Source organism: Fusarium pseudograminearum, chromosome 4, assembly GCF_000303195.2.
Source record: "Fusarium pseudograminearum CS3096 chromosome 4, whole genome shotgun sequence".
In the NCBI taxonomy this organism is placed as follows: Eukaryota; Fungi; Ascomycota; class Sordariomycetes; order Hypocreales; family Nectriaceae; genus Fusarium; species Fusarium pseudograminearum.
This window is the reverse complement of record NC_031954.1, coordinates 6,494,961-6,512,391: the sequence shown is the minus strand read 5'-3', so window position 1 is coordinate 6,512,391 and position 17,431 is coordinate 6,494,961. Positions and strand designations below refer to the sequence as shown.

General features: G+C 47.6%; 7 protein-coding genes across 7 annotated transcripts, besides 2 other annotated features; 4 read left to right on the top strand and 3 right to left on the bottom strand.

Moving 5' to 3' along the window:
- Positions 1-1,739: 1,739 nt before the first annotated feature.
- FPSE_10508 (uncharacterized protein) lies at positions 1,740-2,690 on the top strand (the record flags this gene model as incomplete). The annotated part of the gene is made up of 3 exons (XM_009263625.1): positions 1,740-1,952; positions 2,002-2,418; positions 2,472-2,690. The coding sequence occupies 3 exons, from the start codon at positions 1,740-1,742 to the stop codon at positions 2,688-2,690; spliced, it is 849 nt and encodes a 282-aa protein (XP_009261900.1).
- Positions 2,691-3,027: 337 nt separating this feature from the next.
- Positions 3,028-4,200, bottom strand: FPSE_10507 (uncharacterized protein; the record flags this gene model as incomplete). Its single annotated transcript, XM_009263624.1, has 4 exons — positions 3,028-3,428; positions 3,475-3,735; positions 3,786-4,035; positions 4,087-4,200. 4 exons carry the CDS (start codon positions 4,198-4,200, stop codon positions 3,028-3,030), a joined length of 1,026 nt encoding a protein of 341 aa, XP_009261899.1.
- A 601-nt stretch (positions 4,201-4,801) lies between these two features.
- On the bottom strand, positions 4,802-6,542 carry FPSE_10506 (uncharacterized protein; the record flags this gene model as incomplete). The annotated part of the gene is made up of 3 exons (XM_009263623.1): positions 4,802-5,263; positions 5,312-6,428; positions 6,487-6,542. 3 exons carry the CDS (start codon positions 6,540-6,542, stop codon positions 4,802-4,804), a joined length of 1,635 nt encoding a protein of 544 aa, XP_009261898.1.
- Positions 6,543-6,856: 314 nt separating this feature from the next.
- Positions 6,857-6,877: a repeat region.
- Positions 6,878-7,284: 407 nt separating this feature from the next.
- Positions 7,285-9,758, top strand: FPSE_10505 (uncharacterized protein; the record flags this gene model as incomplete). Its single annotated transcript, XM_009263622.1, has 3 exons — positions 7,285-8,266; positions 8,313-8,504; positions 8,551-9,758. 3 exons carry the CDS (start codon positions 7,285-7,287, stop codon positions 9,756-9,758), a joined length of 2,382 nt encoding a protein of 793 aa, XP_009261897.1.
- Positions 9,759-9,856: 98 nt separating this feature from the next.
- FPSE_10504 (uncharacterized protein) lies at positions 9,857-10,084 on the bottom strand (the record flags this gene model as incomplete). The annotated part of the gene is made up of 1 exon (XM_009263621.1): positions 9,857-10,084. One exon carries the CDS (start codon positions 10,082-10,084, stop codon positions 9,857-9,859), a length of 228 nt encoding a protein of 75 aa, XP_009261896.1.
- A 280-nt stretch (positions 10,085-10,364) lies between these two features.
- Positions 10,365-10,420: a microsatellite.
- Positions 10,421-10,516: 96 nt separating this feature from the next.
- On the top strand, positions 10,517-11,344 carry FPSE_10503 (uncharacterized protein; the record flags this gene model as incomplete). The annotated part of the gene is made up of 1 exon (XM_009263620.1): positions 10,517-11,344. The coding sequence occupies one exon, from the start codon at positions 10,517-10,519 to the stop codon at positions 11,342-11,344; it is 828 nt and encodes a 275-aa protein (XP_009261895.1).
- A 5,029-nt stretch (positions 11,345-16,373) lies between these two features.
- Positions 16,374-17,355, top strand: FPSE_10502 (uncharacterized protein; the record flags this gene model as incomplete). The annotated part of the gene is made up of 2 exons (XM_009263619.1): positions 16,374-16,599; positions 17,153-17,355. The coding sequence occupies 2 exons, from the start codon at positions 16,374-16,376 to the stop codon at positions 17,353-17,355; spliced, it is 429 nt and encodes a 142-aa protein (XP_009261894.1).
- Positions 17,356-17,431: the final 76 nt, after the last annotated feature.

Below are 17,431 nucleotides of genomic sequence, written 5' to 3'. Positions count from 1 at the left end.
TGAAACGGTAGATTTAATTTTTAACCATAGATTATCTATTCTTAGAATTGTTATCTGCTAACCTGGTCAACCGTATCTATTCCACCTTGACAACTTGGCCAATATATGCAACTCAGTATATCTAATATATAATCTGAACATATATTTTATCCTCATATTAAATTACTGATTACCTGCATTTATCACATACTTCCTATTCAATCACCGTCTAAAACTCCCTGCGTTCACGTACATGCACAGCATCAGCACATGTACATACATGCTGCAACAGACAAACCCTCACTCACAATCAGTTCACATGCTCCTCAGCGGCAAGTGCAACCTCAAGTGCAACTCTCCAGTCACTTCTCACAGCGAGATTGAGGACTGCAACTGTAGTCATCCTCAAACGGACAACATCGGTCAAGCCTCTTGTTGGAGGGGGACACGAATACAAACCCTCTCGGCTGACTGACCGTTTCCCTTTTCTGATCCATCACTCACTCGATGATACTCACATGCGATCCAATAGAATGAAGTGCGGCTGGTGGCAGTGTTTGGGTGTGACATGGCTACTTGGTACTGAGGCTTAGACCGAGGACATGATTACCCCGTAGTTGATGAGCCCAAGTTTATTGTTGTCTCTGCTCATCTGAAATGTCTGAAACACGCCGGGCGACAAACAAAAGATCAACAGGTCCAATAAGAAAATTCAGTTTAATGTGAATTATTCACTATAAAATAAAATAACAAAATATCGTCCTTTGCGTGACCAGACCAGGTCACGCTTCTTAAAAACTCGCCGCAACACCAAGCCATATTGGCGCCACTAGTCAACCGACCCCAATCATCTGCCTCAATTTACCATGACAAGACCCGAGAATCGAATTATGCCAAGTCAGGGTCTAAGACACCTGCGGAGCCGGAGACTGAGAAATAGAAGGCGCGCTTAAACTAGCAGTATTGTCTCACCCCTTGAGATCATGAGAAATGGCCCACAACTGTCAACATCGGAGACAGCATCATGCGTACATGCAGTGTTTTCTTGTTTTCTTGTTTTGAGGCAATAAACAACACGGCCGGGAACCGGGTCACCGCGGGGTGTTCATGTGAATACCTTCATCGCGTGAGAGTTGGCAACACCTCGGCTTCGGATGTCTTTTCTTCTTATGCCGATCGTTTTTGCCGGTTTGAAGTCTAGAGTTTGATCTTGTCTTTGATGCCTAGTAGTATATGCCGCTAAAACCAGGGTCTTTATTTTTTAGTGTTGCTTCTTAGTTTCTTGGCTTCTCACGTCTATGTTGATGGGACCTGGATAGGTGTAAGCTTATTGTGATAGATACCCGTGACGGGTCAGCATGTAAGCTACTGTCTGCGATCAATAATCGCATGTTATTCTTCGATCCATTTCATGAGAATAGCGCTGAACCTGATATGATTGGCTCTCGTGTACTTCGTCTTTGCTAAGCTCGCATTCATCGCTTTCACATCTAAGGCCACACAACTAACCAACCAGAATTCCTCCCCTTTCTGGGATAAGCATCCTAACGTTTTTACAGATACCTATTAAGGAAGTCTTGGTGCTTGGCAACGTATTCGTCGCTTTCAAAATATGAATTGCGTAGCCTTGCTGTTGTAGAATAATTGTATATAATAGATAGTAAATGGTCAAGATGGTAGACATTAAGCAAAACGAATCAACCGTTAAACCCTCGATTGCACCATTCACAACGAGCTAGTGTTAACTGTCAAAAGCGAAAATGGATGATCAACAGTCTATATGGATGTATAATCCATCCCTCCCACTTGCTATAATCGCAACTATCATCTACGGCATCATCTTCCTTGTCCTCGCTTATCAGACTCTCATCAAATATCGAGCTTGGTTTTTTATCGTTGTCGTCGTAGGGTCAGCCATGGAGGTCGCCGCCTACAACCTCAGGATATATTCTATCCAGAATCAATCCGAGATAGTAAGATGGACTTTTGCAGACATCCTTTGGTCTCTAACTGATGACATAGACTCCCTTCGTCATGACCTTGACTTACACAGTCCTCGCCCCTGTTCTCATCGCAGCAGGAAACTACCTTCTCATCAGTCGACTAATCCTCGCCGTTCTTCCTCCATCTCACCACCGAATTCTTAAAATTCCGGGTCGACATCTGACGCCGATTTTTGTCGTATGCGATATCATTGCGTTCCTTATCCAGGGAAGTGGCTCTGGGGTAGCAAGCTCTAACAATTGGCAAGGAGAGATGGAAAGGATCGGAGTCAAGATCATCATCGCCGGCTTAGCGTTTCAGCTCATAGCCTTTTCGTTCTTTATCTGCGTTTTCCGACATTTCCACGTTCTCGCGAATCGCATGGCTGTTAATAGTGCACCCAAGGGATGGAAGAAGGTGGTACTTTCAGTGTACATCTCTAGTATCTTGATCATGGTAAGTCTTCTTGTCCATCTCTTCAACGAAAAGGACACAAGCTAACTTTGTAGATTCGCTGTGTATTCCGCGTTGTCGAATTTGCCGGCGGAAGAGACTCTTATGCCTTTAACCATGAGTGGCTGTTTTGGGTTTTTGAAAGTTTGCCAATGGTCGGCGCCATTGGAATTTTCTGTATCTATCACCCCTGTCTGTATTTAGGGAAGAATGGTGCTCGATGTAAGGACGTTCAGTCTGAAGATAGGGTTGAGTCGGCGGAGAGTCAAAACTAGTGCTCGTTGCAATGACCTGTCTGAGAGGAAGCTAGGCCTCAGGGTATCAGAAAAATTGACCGCTGGAAGCATAAGAGATAAAGCTATTAGGGCAGCTTATGCCACTTAGACTAAGCTTCTTAGACTATTTATTTTTATACCCTAAGACTTAGGAGGGCTAACCTTTCTGCTACCTACTAGCTAGGATACAGAGAAATGATTCAGGTTGGCATAGGGACCATATTAGAAGTTGAACGATACGTGGTTGGTAGGAAACACAGAATTGTTCGTCTACAGTAAAACGGCCTAACGTTTTCCTAAAGTTTTGTCTAATCCCTGGTTACAGACTTAAACAGATTTATGGCATAACCAAAGATAGCGCATCTCCCCCTTGTAATATCGCCATACCACTGCTCAGCAAGAAGGGCTTCCAAACCTGGTCCTCGCCATCAAACGAGTAATTCAAACTGTTGATGAATCTCAACGGCCACTCGCCGTACTCGTAGTACTCTGACGGAAGCCTGTTGAGTATCTGCTGCACCCAACCCTTTGAAGTGGCTTTTCTAAAGTAGTACCCTTTCTGGCCCATCGATGACCTTTGGTCTCCTTCAACCGCCTTACGGCTCATGACAAACTCTAAAACAAGCATGTGCATTATGACGAGCTGGGAAGCATAGTTCTCGGTGTCGATGAATGAAGCAAAATCGCTGCTGCTAAGATGGCCCAGCCCGTCATAGAGAAAGGCAAGTTCACGATAGCCTAATGGTCAGCATGCGTATAACCAAGGGCTTCTGGGCAGTCTTACTCTCAGCAGGATTCGTAGACGCAAGAGTTGCAATCTTCTGCATATGTGCCAAATACTGCAGCTCAGGAACGCTGTGACATAGCGGTCCTAGTTTCTGAACACTTTGACAGAATCCCTCAGCGATGAGTTTGTCTAGGTAATGATTCGATTGGTCGTCCTCGTGAACAATAGCCTTTATCTTGTCAAGATAACTCACTCTGCCGAATGTTTTGAATATGGTGTAATCCAAGTTGACAGAAGGTTGCGTGCCAACGAGCCAGCCTGGTCCAACAACTTAGCTTGTACACAGTCGAAAAAAAAAGGAAACTTACAGCCACGAACCATTGTGAGAAAGCCAACAAGTCCATCACTCATATATGCAGATTGAAATGTCAAATTGAGCATTGCGCCAAACGCTGCTTCAGCATCTTGTTGGGTGAAAATGGCCTTTGTGAGGTGCTTGTTCAGTGCGCCGATTGCAATAACCCGATGCTTCAAGGCGGCTTTTTCATATCCAGAAGGTGTCAATAACCCTAGATGAGATGCACCGAGTCCTAGCATTGAGTGCAACAAGAAGTCATACTGGTAGGTCTGTTAGTCGGATGATGTTCACAATCTCTATATTGAGCTCACCTGATGTGAAAGCTGTGAGGCTTGCTGCCACACAGTGAAGCCATCGATAGGGAGAGAAGGATATGCTTCAAAAAGAAAATGTCGAAAGAAGTTTAGGTCGTTCACATCGAACATGACTGGGTCAGTCCGCAATGGCTTTGATATGGTAGTCGAGATTTGCTGCCCAGGCTTATTCAGGTACTCGCACTCCAGGCCCAGCCGACAACAAGCACCGCATTCTGGGGTTACCAAGTCACATTTCACTCTTCTCCTCTTGCAACTAGAGCAGCCTGCTCGAGATTTGGTGTGACCTTTTCGAGGGATGGGTCGTCTTTTGATTATGGCTGTCGAAGTGTCGGCATCAGCCAGTAACTCCGGAGAATTAGATACAGCAGTTTCAGTAGATTGCATTCGAAATTATAAATATGCAAGGGTATTTTCGCAGTCCAAGGTGGACATATACTCAATTATTATAGTTAAAGATGTTTATCGTAGATGCATGAAGGCGCGTAAGCTAAGGGCAACGAAATTCCTCCGAACCCTGTCAGATATACTAACCATCATCCAATCAGATCATCCATACAGCATTAAATTTAGCACAATAGGCAAGCATCAACAAGGTGAGGAATATACAGCACTTTTGATTATACATCCATGGATATCATCTACCTGCATAGCCAATCCTCAAACACGACAAGATTGACAAGTATGCATTTATTCATAACCCATCTATTCTCTAAAAGTCGTTGTCATCCGCTCCAGACACAATAACGTTGTTGACCTTGAGGACCATGCGACATAATTGTGTGGCAAGCTGGAGCTGCTGCTTCTTGCCGATAAGAGGGTCAATAACGAAAGCCTCCTTCATGTTGTTGTCACCACGTCCCATGCAGTCAACACCAAGTTTGCCACGGCCCTCGGGTCCAGCCTTGACCTGTTGGCTCTTGACTTCGGCAAGAGTAGCGATAGGGTTGAGACCACTGTTCTCAGCCAGGGTCATGGGAACGGTGTCGAGAGCCTCAGAGAAGGCACGCATGGCGTACTGCTCAAGGCCAGGGGTCTTGACGGCCTCGTCCTCGACGGCCAAAGAGCAGGCAATCTCGGCAGCACCACCACCGTAGACAACGCGGTTATCACGGACCAGGTTTCGCACCACGCAAAGAGCATCGTGCAGAGATCGCTTGGCCTCGTCGATAATCTGGGTACATTAGCATCTTTTTCATCAAAAGCGATAAACATAACTCACCATCTTGTTGCTACCTCGGACAAAGACTGTAACAGCCCGGGTGTTGGCGCACTCCTCAATGACAAGCATCTTCTCCCGTGTTGTACCGAAGGACATCTCTCGGACAATACCAGCCGTACCCAGCTTCGCCGCGGAAAGGTCTTCGAATCTGGGAACTATTCGGCCGTTGGTAGCAATAGCAATCAGCTCAATCTCAGGTCCACCGACCCATCGAACAGCTGGTAGCTCGTTCTGGAGGAGGAGATGGTTGGCCTCGTCGTCGAAACCCCACTGGCAGATGGCCAGGTTGGCACCTGTATCCTTGATCTGCTGAATCATCTCGATAAACTTCTCCTTTTCGTAGTTTTGAAGCTTCTTGAACTCCTCGACACTGGTGATGTCAAGGTGGTGCTTGGTCTTGGGCTTGGGGGGCTCGAAAGCGCAAGTCAGAATGGCAATCTTGGCATCCCGGACTTCTGAGGGCATTTGGGGGTGGGAGAAGTCCTTGTCGACAATAACACCCTTAACAAGGAGGGTATCCTCGAGAGCTCCTCCGACCTTCCCATCAACCTTGATCAGCTCGAAATCGACATCCTTTCGCTCAAGATCGGCAACGGATAGAACAGCGTCGACAGCGATGTTGGCGAATTGGTCGTGAGACTTGGAGACAATCTTGCTGCCCAAACTTGTTCGTGCAACCTTGACAAGGTTAGATGTCTCTTCCCGAGAGAACTCGATTGTGTCTGAAATCTTGTCAAGCTCGGCAACAGCGATATCGCACGCTTGGTCGTAACCGTCGGCAATTCGGATAGGGTGGATTCCCTTGTCGATCAGGTCGGCAGCCTGCTCCAGGAGAGCACCAGCAAGAACAACGACACCAGTGGTACCGTCACCAATCTCATCGTCCTGGGACTTGGAGAGCTCAACTAGTAGCTTGGCAACATGGTTGGTAATCTCCATCTGTTGCAGGATGGTAGCGCCGTCGTTTGTCACGGTGATGTCTCCATCGGGAGAGATGAGGATCTTGTCGAGTCCACGAGGACCAAGAGACGACTTTACGATATTTGCGACGGTTCGAGCGGCGAGAATGTGCGACTTGACGGCTTCGTTACCAAACTGGCGCTTCTTCCTCCCCTGACTAGAAATATGTTAGCGAGTTGAATCAACGGTGAGGGTTGGGGTGAGGATAAACGTACTCTCGGACGACGATAAAAGGACGGCCTTGCTCATCCTTCATCACCGCCGCTGTCATTGTTAGCTGGGAACCACCATCATGGCAAGTCGTCGTAAATACCGTTGGACATGTCCAAATCTGTCCCCTCGTTAGCTACCCCTCGCCCCTCGTTGACAAAAGTGTGCAGGACTCACTCATGCCATCCATATTGACTATATCCGTTCCACCCGTGGGGAGCTGTATCCGTAAGAGTTATGGCGTTTACGGTGGTATCGAAAAGTCCCCTCGAAAGTTAGTGGTCGTCAGGAGCTTGTATCGTTTTCGTGATCGATCCAATGCTAATCCTCCCACCTTCCAATTTTTTGAAGATTTGGGTGCCTTGCACACCGATTCGGGGGCGGGGCGGGGCGGGGAAACGAGATAGTCCGGGAATTCAGGGGCCTGCCTGGAGGTTTGGGCTAGGTATCGACCCCGCTAGACCTCAGCGCCTCAGGTCAGGCTGGCATTGAGTCTGTGACTTCATAGCTTAGGTGACCCCACCAAAGACCAGCTTTCTGCCCCGCCAATCATCGAAGCATCATTAAATAGAGTCATACTTTGAATGCAGCGCAAAAAAGCATCCTTCATGTCTAACTGAGCCTTGAAATAACATTCTCATTGCGCGCATTTGACTTTGCAGCATATCCTATAAATACACGGCTACAGTCACTCAAAATCATTCATTTCCCACCTATACTCTCTCAGATCCTCACGCCGAACCGCACTTGTATCCCATAACCAAACCCAACTATCTACCACCTGACCGATACAGTTAAACAACATGTCTCGCCACCGAATTGTTCATACGTTTGATACGAGCGATATAGTATCTGAATTTGACGGCGATGATTACGAAGAGGAGGGAGAAGACGAGCTCAGTCCAGAGGACCGTCAATCGATGGATCAAGGTACTGCAGAGGTCCGGGCAGCTCTAGGAACTGAAGCGAACAAAGTCACAACGACACAAATCGAAGAAGCCTTGTGGCATTATTATTATGATGTTGACAAATCAGTCACATATCTGATCAAGACATTCATTGCTCCGGCACCCAAACCAGTAAAGAAAACGCCAGAAGGTATGTCAGTCTCTTTTTCTGCTTCGCGACGCCTTTTGGGGACTGGAGCAGACCACGGACGCCTGTCAAGCGGATACAACTTTAATATGAAACTTCCACCGGTCGACAAAGTTCCTGCATGTTTCTTTAATGACATGCCATGGTTGAACGTACCTCGGGAGCGTCAGACTCACTTCATCGAACCTGAGCGTCCTCGCGGAGGCTTGCTAGGAGGAGGCGAGGGTGCTCCCAAGATGTCAAAACTTCAAGCTCTTGCGGCTGCTAGGAAGAAAAAGACCGAAGAGAAGAAGGAACAAGAAAAGCTCGAGAAGGGCGTCAGCAAGCTTTCGGTTGCTGGGTCAGAAAAGGAGAATCAGTCGCCTTTCAACCAGAGGCATCAAACTCCTACACCCGCATCGCAAGCCCAACCTACACAATATGATATGGATATCGATCATGAGGGAAACGAATATAAAAAATCAACTCCTGCACACAAGGATGAGCTCACGCTGGATTCTTTTCCAGGGGTTGAGATCGTGACTGGGCCCAACCCATCCGCCTTGTCTCGGACGCTCTTTGGATCTGCTCCGGCCAACACCCAAAAGCCCGATGTTTTTGCTATGCCTTACACATCCTCTCCATCTTTTCTTGCACAAGCTTTCGCCGAGCCAAGTCCAGATGACATTGTGTTCGCGGCCCAGGCGAAAGGTTCGAATTTTACAAGGACGAAATGAACTAATCTAATTCCATCCAGCGGGCAAACAGCCAGCACCCAAGGCTGCCAAGAAGCCTCAAAAAGAGAAGGTGAAAGATGTCTCTGAGGCTGAAAAGGATGTTGCTGGACTCAAGATTGTTGATGCGCCACCACCTAAGAGCAAGGGCCTCGACGTTCTTAAGGAGTATGAAAATAGCTCTAACAAGCGGAGTATCAGTTTTGTTGTAGTTGGTATGTTATCTCGGTCGTCTTTTTATGTTTTGTGCTGATTGATTAGGACATGTTGATGCTGGCAAAAGTACACTCATGGGTCGGCTGCTACTAGAACTCAAATTTGTTGAGAAGCACACTATTGATCGGTATCGAAAACAGGCCGAAAAGTCTGGCAAGCAGTCTTTTGCCCTTGCATGGGTGATGGACCAGAGGAGTGAGGAGAGAGAAAGAGGTGTCACCATCGACATTGCAACAAATCATTTTGAGACGGAAAAGACTAGTTTTACTATTCTTGACGCACCCGGCCACCGAGATTTTGTACCAAACATGATTGCAGGTGCCAGTCAAGCTGATTTTGCCATACTTGTCATTGACGCAAACACCGGAGCCTACGAGAAGGGTCTGAAGGGACAGACAAGGGAGCATGTGTTGCTCTTGCGGAGTCTTGGTGTACAGCGACTCGTCATCGCTGTGAACAAGCTTGATATGGTCGGCTGGTCACAGGGGCGCTACGACGAGATTGCTCAACAGGTCAGCGGCTTCCTCGCCGGTCTAGGTTTCGTGTCGAAGAACATTGATTTTGTCCCGATATCTGGTCTGAACGGCGACAATCTTGCCCGTCGAACAGAAGACCCTGCAGCATCTTGGTACACTGGACCTACCTTGATTGAGGCTTTGGAAAACTCTGAGCCGACAACAGCACGAGCCCTTAAGAGCCCGTTCAGAATGGCCATCTCGGAAGTTTTCAGATCGCAACTTGGCACCACAACAATAGCCGGTCGAGTCGACGCAGGTTCATTTCAAATTGGAGATGCTCTGTTAGTTCAGCCAAGTGGAGAGGAAGCATATGTCAAGTCAATAATGGTTGACTCGGACATGCAAGATTGGGCTGTTGCTGGACAAAATGTCAGTGTTGCCCTTACCAACATCGATCCCATTCACATTCGAGTTGGCGACATGCTCTGCCCTACCAAGAACCCTATCAACTGCAGCGATAGCTTTGTCATGAAGGCCATGGCATTTGAGCATCTCATGCCCATGCCCGTGGACCTACATCGTGGGCGACTGCATTCGGCTGGGCAGATTGTATCGATCGCGGCAACACTTGACAAGGTGACCGGAGCGGTTGTCAAGAAGAAGGCCAGAGTTGTTCAGCCAGGTGGCGTGGCTCGGGTTTCTGTCAAGTTGGCAGCCAAGGTTCCCCTCGAAGCCGGTCAAAGAGTCGTTATACGCAGTGGAGGTGAAACTGTAGCTGCTGGGTTATTGGAATAGCATTAGATACATAATGGAAAGTAAAAGTATGTTTTTATTGAATCATAGATTCTTGTTTCGTTTCGTACAATTGGTCAAAGGGTGTTAATCTTTGTGATCTATCTTGGCAGTTCCCTCATCTCGTTCGAAGTGGCAAGAGGGAAGTCGATAAAGAGCCCCAAATACTGGTCTAGGGTCGCCGTTCGCTGAGTGGTGAACTTTGTCTCGATATCTGAGACGCCGAACTTTTGTCCACCGAAGAACTCTTCACCAATCTTGACAGCACATGGCTTCAACACTGTCGCTGGACCACGGGGCTTGGGGTTAGAGGAGGTAGGTTGAGCCATGACGAATATCAACGATGAGGTGGAGGAGGGGAGGTAAATGATGAGGAAATAAAAATAATAAAAATCGGGGGCCAGAGGTTTTTATTTACTCACTCCGCTCGAGAGAAGCTAAGGGGCAAACGGGAGCCTTGATTGTGAATTTCAAAGCGCATATCTCAATGTTATGTACGCACTGTTTATCACTGCCAACACTGCCATCTTTACGTAGCACCGTCATTGCAGCCTAAGTAGGTTTCAATAGTCGTAATCACACAAGTTGAAAATTTGGATTTCAATTCTACACCATCAAACCATCAAACCATCACCATCACCATCACCTTCACCTTCCACCATCACTACCCTACACGATTAATGCCCGCAAAGGTAAGTCCCCAATATAAGGCTAGAATCAGAGCATTCTATTAGTTCTCTGCTAATATTCTTGAGAAAAAAATGGCGGCGGACCGTGACATTATCATCATTGATGATGATGAGGAGGAACTCAACCCTCAGCAACCACGACCGCGGAATGAAAGCGCCCATCTGACTATGGATGGTATTCAAGGTACATTTGACTCTGTTCGTGGTCGTTCTTCCGGGGCCATCATCAACAATGAAAATGACCTTACCCTCCGAGAGCTACAAGCTTTATCAACATTTCTCCAGTCACTCTCAGAGACTATGAACGCCCCAGCAACCATCGCAGATTTTCGACGATTCTTACTCAAGATTTTCGATGGCTGGAACTCTGTCTCCCAAGTCCCCCCACATCCCCTTGTCCCAAAACGCAAGTTCATGGATACTCATATCAAAGTTGGTTTCCTCAGGGAGGACCACCCCCTCAGCAGGAACCGGCTCAGTGGAGGGGGCCAACAGCTACGACAACGCCGGGCAGGTCAGCCAGTGTATTTTGGCTTGAGTCTTAATTATGAGACAAATGTCGTCGATTGGGCTTGGAGAGATTCCAAGAATGCAGGAATCAGTCCTGATTACGTTATTCTCGATCCCGAGTATAACAGCGTTTCCATCCGCACACAGGCCATGCTCCGATACGACAGTGCCGAAAGAATTCGAATTCGCACCTATAACTGCTCTGTATTGACCATCTGCGCTCAGAAAACCATCATCAAGTGGGCGCGAGCCGGCACCGCCCAAGACCCCGTCATCTCAGATGTTGACCGACCCCTTGGTCTTTTGGATTTGCGCCTGGCCGGGCCTATCGCCAAGGCTGAAGCCCGTTGTATGCTCCTAGCCACCGAGCAATACCGATTGCAGACCTAAACCCAGAGTACTCTATTCCGATAGATACCATATCTTGTATGTTCCGTGGGTTACTTGCTGCTGAATCCCAACTTGCTAACCTTGAACTCGTAGATCCTCACATATTGAGCGACTACTCCTTTTCTTGTGCATGGCAGGCGGGGACTACTCGACTATCCGATGGAGACTTGGAGCAAAAAGTACACGTGAAGGGGGCAAGGAGTAGGGGTGTTACATGGTATACCGATGGCGATTTGGGACATGGTATATGCAAAGGAAGGAGATGTAATCCAGTTCATATGTGTATTGTCACGGAGAATTAATCCAACTATGGTAGTTAATCCGTCATCGAACAACACAATACTGGCTCTGATTGATGTCAACTATATGATACCTGACTTACAGTGACATGGTAGTCAAAGTGTGAGGTCATGCGTGCTGCCTGCTACTCCCTTGGGGCCAAGGTCGGGCTTATCCATTGCTCAATGGACGGAATACCACTGAATAACCAATTGCAAGGCAGCTGCCGGCGGTTTACAGGCACATGGGGTTGTTATTGATGGTCCCTTTATTAGGCGACAGCGGACAGATTGACCGATAACATGAAGGAAGTTGTAGAACTAGAAGGATGAAATATAGAGCTGCGGCGTAAATATTGAGGGCATCACGAAATAGTAAAGACAGTTAAAGATCAATGAGCAACAGCAGGACTACAATTCGCACATAGTATTCCATGTATTACCATATGCTATTTAATACTATTAAATTCGGTTTATTGAAAGTTTAGTAGGAATTTAAAAAGCGGACTTATCAGAATGATCATTATTCTCGTTTTTGACGAATCTTGTCGATACGTTCACCTGGACTCCTTTTTACCGCTGTCCAAAATCCATACATAGTGTATTACTTCAAATGACATTAATTTAGTATCAGAATGATATCAGCAAGCACCTCAAGATCCATGTAGTATAGTAATGAAATGACTTATAATATAATTTGGCTCAGAGCCCCTATTTAACCAGCCCTCAGATGATATCCTCACCCTAAAGGACGACGCAGATCCAAGGCTGCAAACTACTAAGGCATTTCACAGTAAGCCAAATACTCGTTCCCAATACACTTCCAGAAAGTGAGAGGCCCTTAATGCTGACTTTTTATCCCAGGGAGACAGGCAAGGCAGAGCTTCGGGATAGACGTCAAAGAGATGGAGGCCACGATGTCGGGCCGGCCTTAGAACCTCCTCGTCTGCTTCCTGTGGTCAACCTTCTTAATGGCATTAACTGGAAATATATAGATAAGATCACTGAGAAGGCTCTTTCTGGGAACCGTACTTTCCTTTATCTATCTTAAATACTGTGCCCTCAGTCTTAGTATGCGCATGCCTATAAGTACTGGTGTAATGAGCACCCAGTTTCCAATGCAACATTTGAAGCTTCCATCCTTCATATAGTCAAGTATCGTAAATGGCTGGAACTCCTTGTTACATGTTAATACGCTTTGGTTATACACATTAAATTCCTTGTGAAAAGCCATACTCCAGAGGCTTTAATAGCATTGGCACTGCCTATTACAAACTTATACTTGAATGGTAACTATCTTGAGTTTTATCTGCAACTCAAAGCAGAATAAACACACTATGAAATATTGTGTTATAACCGTAATGTTCATCGTCTTAGTCGATGTTGACTCAACGTCTTCTAAAGAAGAATAGACTCCATGTCATATTGTGTTGTAACCGTAAAGATGTTCATTTGATGTTAACTCAACATCTTCTACGCAGATGGGCCTGAAAGAGCTGTCACAAACGAGCCACCAGGACGGCCCATGGATAACAGTCAAAAATCCAATTGCCTCAAAGGCCAAAATAGTTGTCTAGCAGTTGATAGAGACCTCAGGGGAGAAAACCACAAGGGACGCTCAGAAGATAACGTTAAGATGAATTACCAAGCAGACGAGTTGTTGTTTCCATACATGCAAGTGCAACACCGCCGTCATCTGCGTCTTGTAATACGATTCACATCTGCGTACGTATAATACCCGGCAACTTTACGCATTGCTTATGACGAGATTTATAGAATATTTTATGTGCTAAGCTGTCGCCCGCGCAATCCCCCTATGTCTTTATCCGATCAGAGCTATTCCTACATTGCACCCATGGGTAGTGATTTGGACTTGACGTCCGTACCATCGTTGTGTGAGGAATCGTGCTGGCGGTGTTCGTCTTGAGCCTGCCTGGAAGGGTCAAGTCAAGATGAACAATTGTATACCTAAGTAGCGTCGGCGAGCAATTGTTCTATGTGGGCCGGAGCAGTCTTTTTCTTAGAGAAGTAGTTGATTCCAGCCTACAAGACTTGATAGCTTTAGGCAATTGCTTAAAGAGATAGTGGCCAGAGACGGTGGCCAGGAGCATTGCTCAAAGAGACAGTGGCCAGGACCGTTGCTTAAAGAGAGATCCAGCACTAGGAACGATAGCTTCAACCCTCCACCACATCACCATCGAGCTCCTTGGATCCAGCACTAGGAACAACAGCTTCAACCCTCGATACATAGAGGACTGTGGCGCTGAATCAGCCATACCTATTAGTCGCCGAGGTGTGATTCACGGAGATCGAGGTATGGAGGAATTTGGCGCTGAATCTATCATTTTGGTCGTCGTGATTCATATAGTTCCGGGTACATGGATGACTTTGGTGCTAGATCGGTCATATTGGTGGCCATGTTCCTAAGAGTAGAGTTAGAAATGTAGATGAGAGTGATTAACAGCTCGCTAAATTATAAGCAACGCTATAACCACTAAATAAGGCATTGGGTTTAACCCGAGACTGGTGAAGGTCATGCTTGTTGATAGCTACCTTATCCGCTTGGCTTTGATACCGTTCCATCTCTTGAGATAGTAGGCGACTCTCTCCGCGTATAAGCGTTCGCCGACTTTCGCATGGGTCGGTCTCTTGTATCTCGAGCAATGCTGGTGGTAGACGAGGACATTGTACGACTTATCCCTATACTCGCGTATAGTAACAGCAATACAATTGCTATTCACTTGTGCCAATGGCCGTTGGCCAGTTCATATGATCAGAATTACATGCAGCACCCACACATACTTTGGCACTAATAACTCTCCCATCCTGACCCAGTGTTCACAATGTCCCGATACTGGTAAGCATTCTCAAGTCATTACTCAGATCTTTTGGCCACCCTACTTCCTCTTCTTGCAGCGCCCTTTCATGCAACCCTGGCGTCGTTTTAGTTGAAAATATCAGGTTTCTCCTTCCCAGAGGCCTTAGTAATGATCGGCTGCATCGCGACTGTTTTGTTGAGATCAACTGAGAAAAGGATTGGGCTCTTGCTTTTGTCTCCGAGGCGTCGCTTTGGCTGAATTCTGCTTTCGAAATTGATATGAAAGTTGCCATCGATGTGAAAGTTGTCATCAGGGCTAGGAAAAACGAGATCTTCTGATGGCTGTAAGTCAAGAACTAACCGTAGGATGTAGAATGAAGTAGCGAGTCCCGGGCTAGGGGGGGGAGGGGGGATAGAAATTCAGACATTAGACGCCCCCCCTTATCTCTAAGGTATCGCTTTAATTGAATTCTGCTTTCAAAATCGATGTGAAAGTTATCATCGAGGCTAGGAAAAACGAGTTCTTCTGACGGCTGTGGGACTACCATAAGAACTAGCCGTAGGATGTGGAATGAAGTAGCAAGTCCCGGGCTAGGGGAGGGGGACAGAACTTCGGATGTCAAACGCCCCCATTTGCCCTAACAGCGTCCAACGTCTCATCCCCTCGCGGCCGGGATAGGAGCAATGGGCCAGGCTTTGAATGGTGTTCGTCGCTCATTGAAGAGGATGTGGAACGAGGTAGCAAGTTCTGGGATAGGGCCAGGCTTTGAATGGGGTTCGTCGCTCGTTGAAGAGGACGTAGAACGAGGTAGCGAGTCCCGGGATGGGCCGCTCGCCTGTTGCTTCATGCGCATGTCGCGTAAAATACGGCTGACGATGTGAAGATACAGCGGGAGGTCGCCTCCTTTGACAGAGCTGACAGCCATCAAAGCATGCGCTGGGTGTTGAGATCGGACTGGTTAATGCGAAGCATTTCGACGTCTATCCAGTCACCTTCTTTCAAATAGTCCGAGATTAAATGAGTCAGATTTGCTTGATTATGGTGGAAGTCGATGATATTGAGGAAGAAAGAGGAGCTGGGAAGATACAATAGTGATCTGCCAAGTCTTATTTTGCTGCATATTGTGTTTCCGCCCTTCAGGGTCCCCACACATCATTACAGGAAGCCTCAAAGGCAGTAAACTTGCCTCGATAGTGGTTAACATCGGCGTAGGTGAGTACCGACAAAACGATGGGACCAAGGCATAACTCCGTCGCAGGTTATCATAGCTTTAATTGTGTTCTTGCGTTTTAGACACTCGAAAAAGTATTTGTCCAAGTTTACAATGTGACTTGGATAGAACGTCTGACGACTTTGTGTAAAAGGGGACAACGAACTCAATTGCAAAAGTGCAGAGAGACGTCTCTATTGGCAAGACCTATCAAAGCAAGCTTGCCTTTATGCTCTCAATTGTAACAAGGCCATCCCTAGTCAGCAACCAGATGGTGCAGAGATATCCCCGATTGATCCCTCCACACAAGTGTTTGTCTTGCTGGCCAATTCCAGGTAAATGCAACATAATGTGAGCAGGTATGGATGGCCGCTATGGAGAGTTGTCGCGGTAGGCAGCTGCTCCTTCCTCAAGTGCGTTGTCGTGGGCGGGGACGGAAGGGGCTCTGTCAAGCGAAAGGCTGCACCTGTTCTTCTCTCGGACGTATTTGGTTCTCGTCCCGTCAATCCCAAGAAGCCACGCCTCGATGGATCAGACGACGAGTATGCTCCCATTGATGACGACGATGAGCCAGAGGTCCTTGTTGATGCTGGTGTTGTTGCCGCTGCTGCTGATGAGAGCGTTGCACAAGCCGTCAATGATCAAGGCCTCATTCTCATGTGACTTCCATCACCCAGAGTGTCGTCCAGGACATCATGTAACTCAAGCGAGATGTTACTGAGATGGAAGGGGTACAGCGCTCAGCGTACTTTGTCAAGAAGCCAACAACGTTCAAGCAGTCGATACGGTACTATGTCGTCGTATCCATGGGTAAGGGTTTCTTCGACCACTTCGAGAAGGCTTGGGCGCGCCTCAGCAAGGGCTTTTCGTTCGACCTTGTGCTCCACGGCGCCAAGGGCGACGAAACGTGGGCGGCTCGCATCCTCGAGTACCCTGAGGGCAGCCAGCGTCGGTCGTGTTCTTGGCTCCGGGCCAACGCATGTTGCGGTCGACAACCTGTGTGCCCGCACTACGACCAACACAAGTACTGAAGCCTTTGCTTGCCGCCGCTGCCCAAGAGGACATACTACAAGAACTCTTATAGCATCAGAAATGGCGCGAAACACTGAAATCTCAAGTTGGCTACTGGGTAGAAGATACTGTACAGCTGGAAGCTCAAGGCCCGTGGCGTCGCTATCGACGAGGCTGGCAACATGAGCCGTGCCAACCTTTGTTCTGTCTGGGGCAACACTCTCCGCCCTTGCCTGCTTTCTGGCGATGAGAAACAGCTGGCCCCCGTGGTGATGGGACAATGTGCCATGCTCTCCATCGGGCTTTGAGGGCTTGACCGACGGAAACTTGGCCCGGATAAACTCTTCCAAGACATGGCCGAGACGATGGCAAGGGAGCTCGACGTCACTTTCCGGGCCGTAGGTGCAAGCAACGTCTTTATAGGCGGAGTTGCGGCAAAGCTCGAATTGGCCTCTTGCCAAGCGCAGCTGGGTACGCAGACGATAGACAGGCCTTGATGAACTCAAGAGCCGAAGTCACGCCATCTGGCCCAAATCGGTTAACGTAGTTGCCGTCTTCCTCATCGGAAAAAGTCCTCTGTTCGTCGACTGCCGCAACTCCTTCTGCCAAGTCGACCCTGTCACGCACTCCAAGAGGAGCTGGGACCAGATCAAAGCCGCGTTCGACTTCCTTGCCGACTTTATCGAGATTTAGGGGTAAGGAGGCAGCGTCGAGGTCTGAGTTCGATTGCGAGGGACTAGAAACTCCACAAATCTGGGTGTCTTGACTG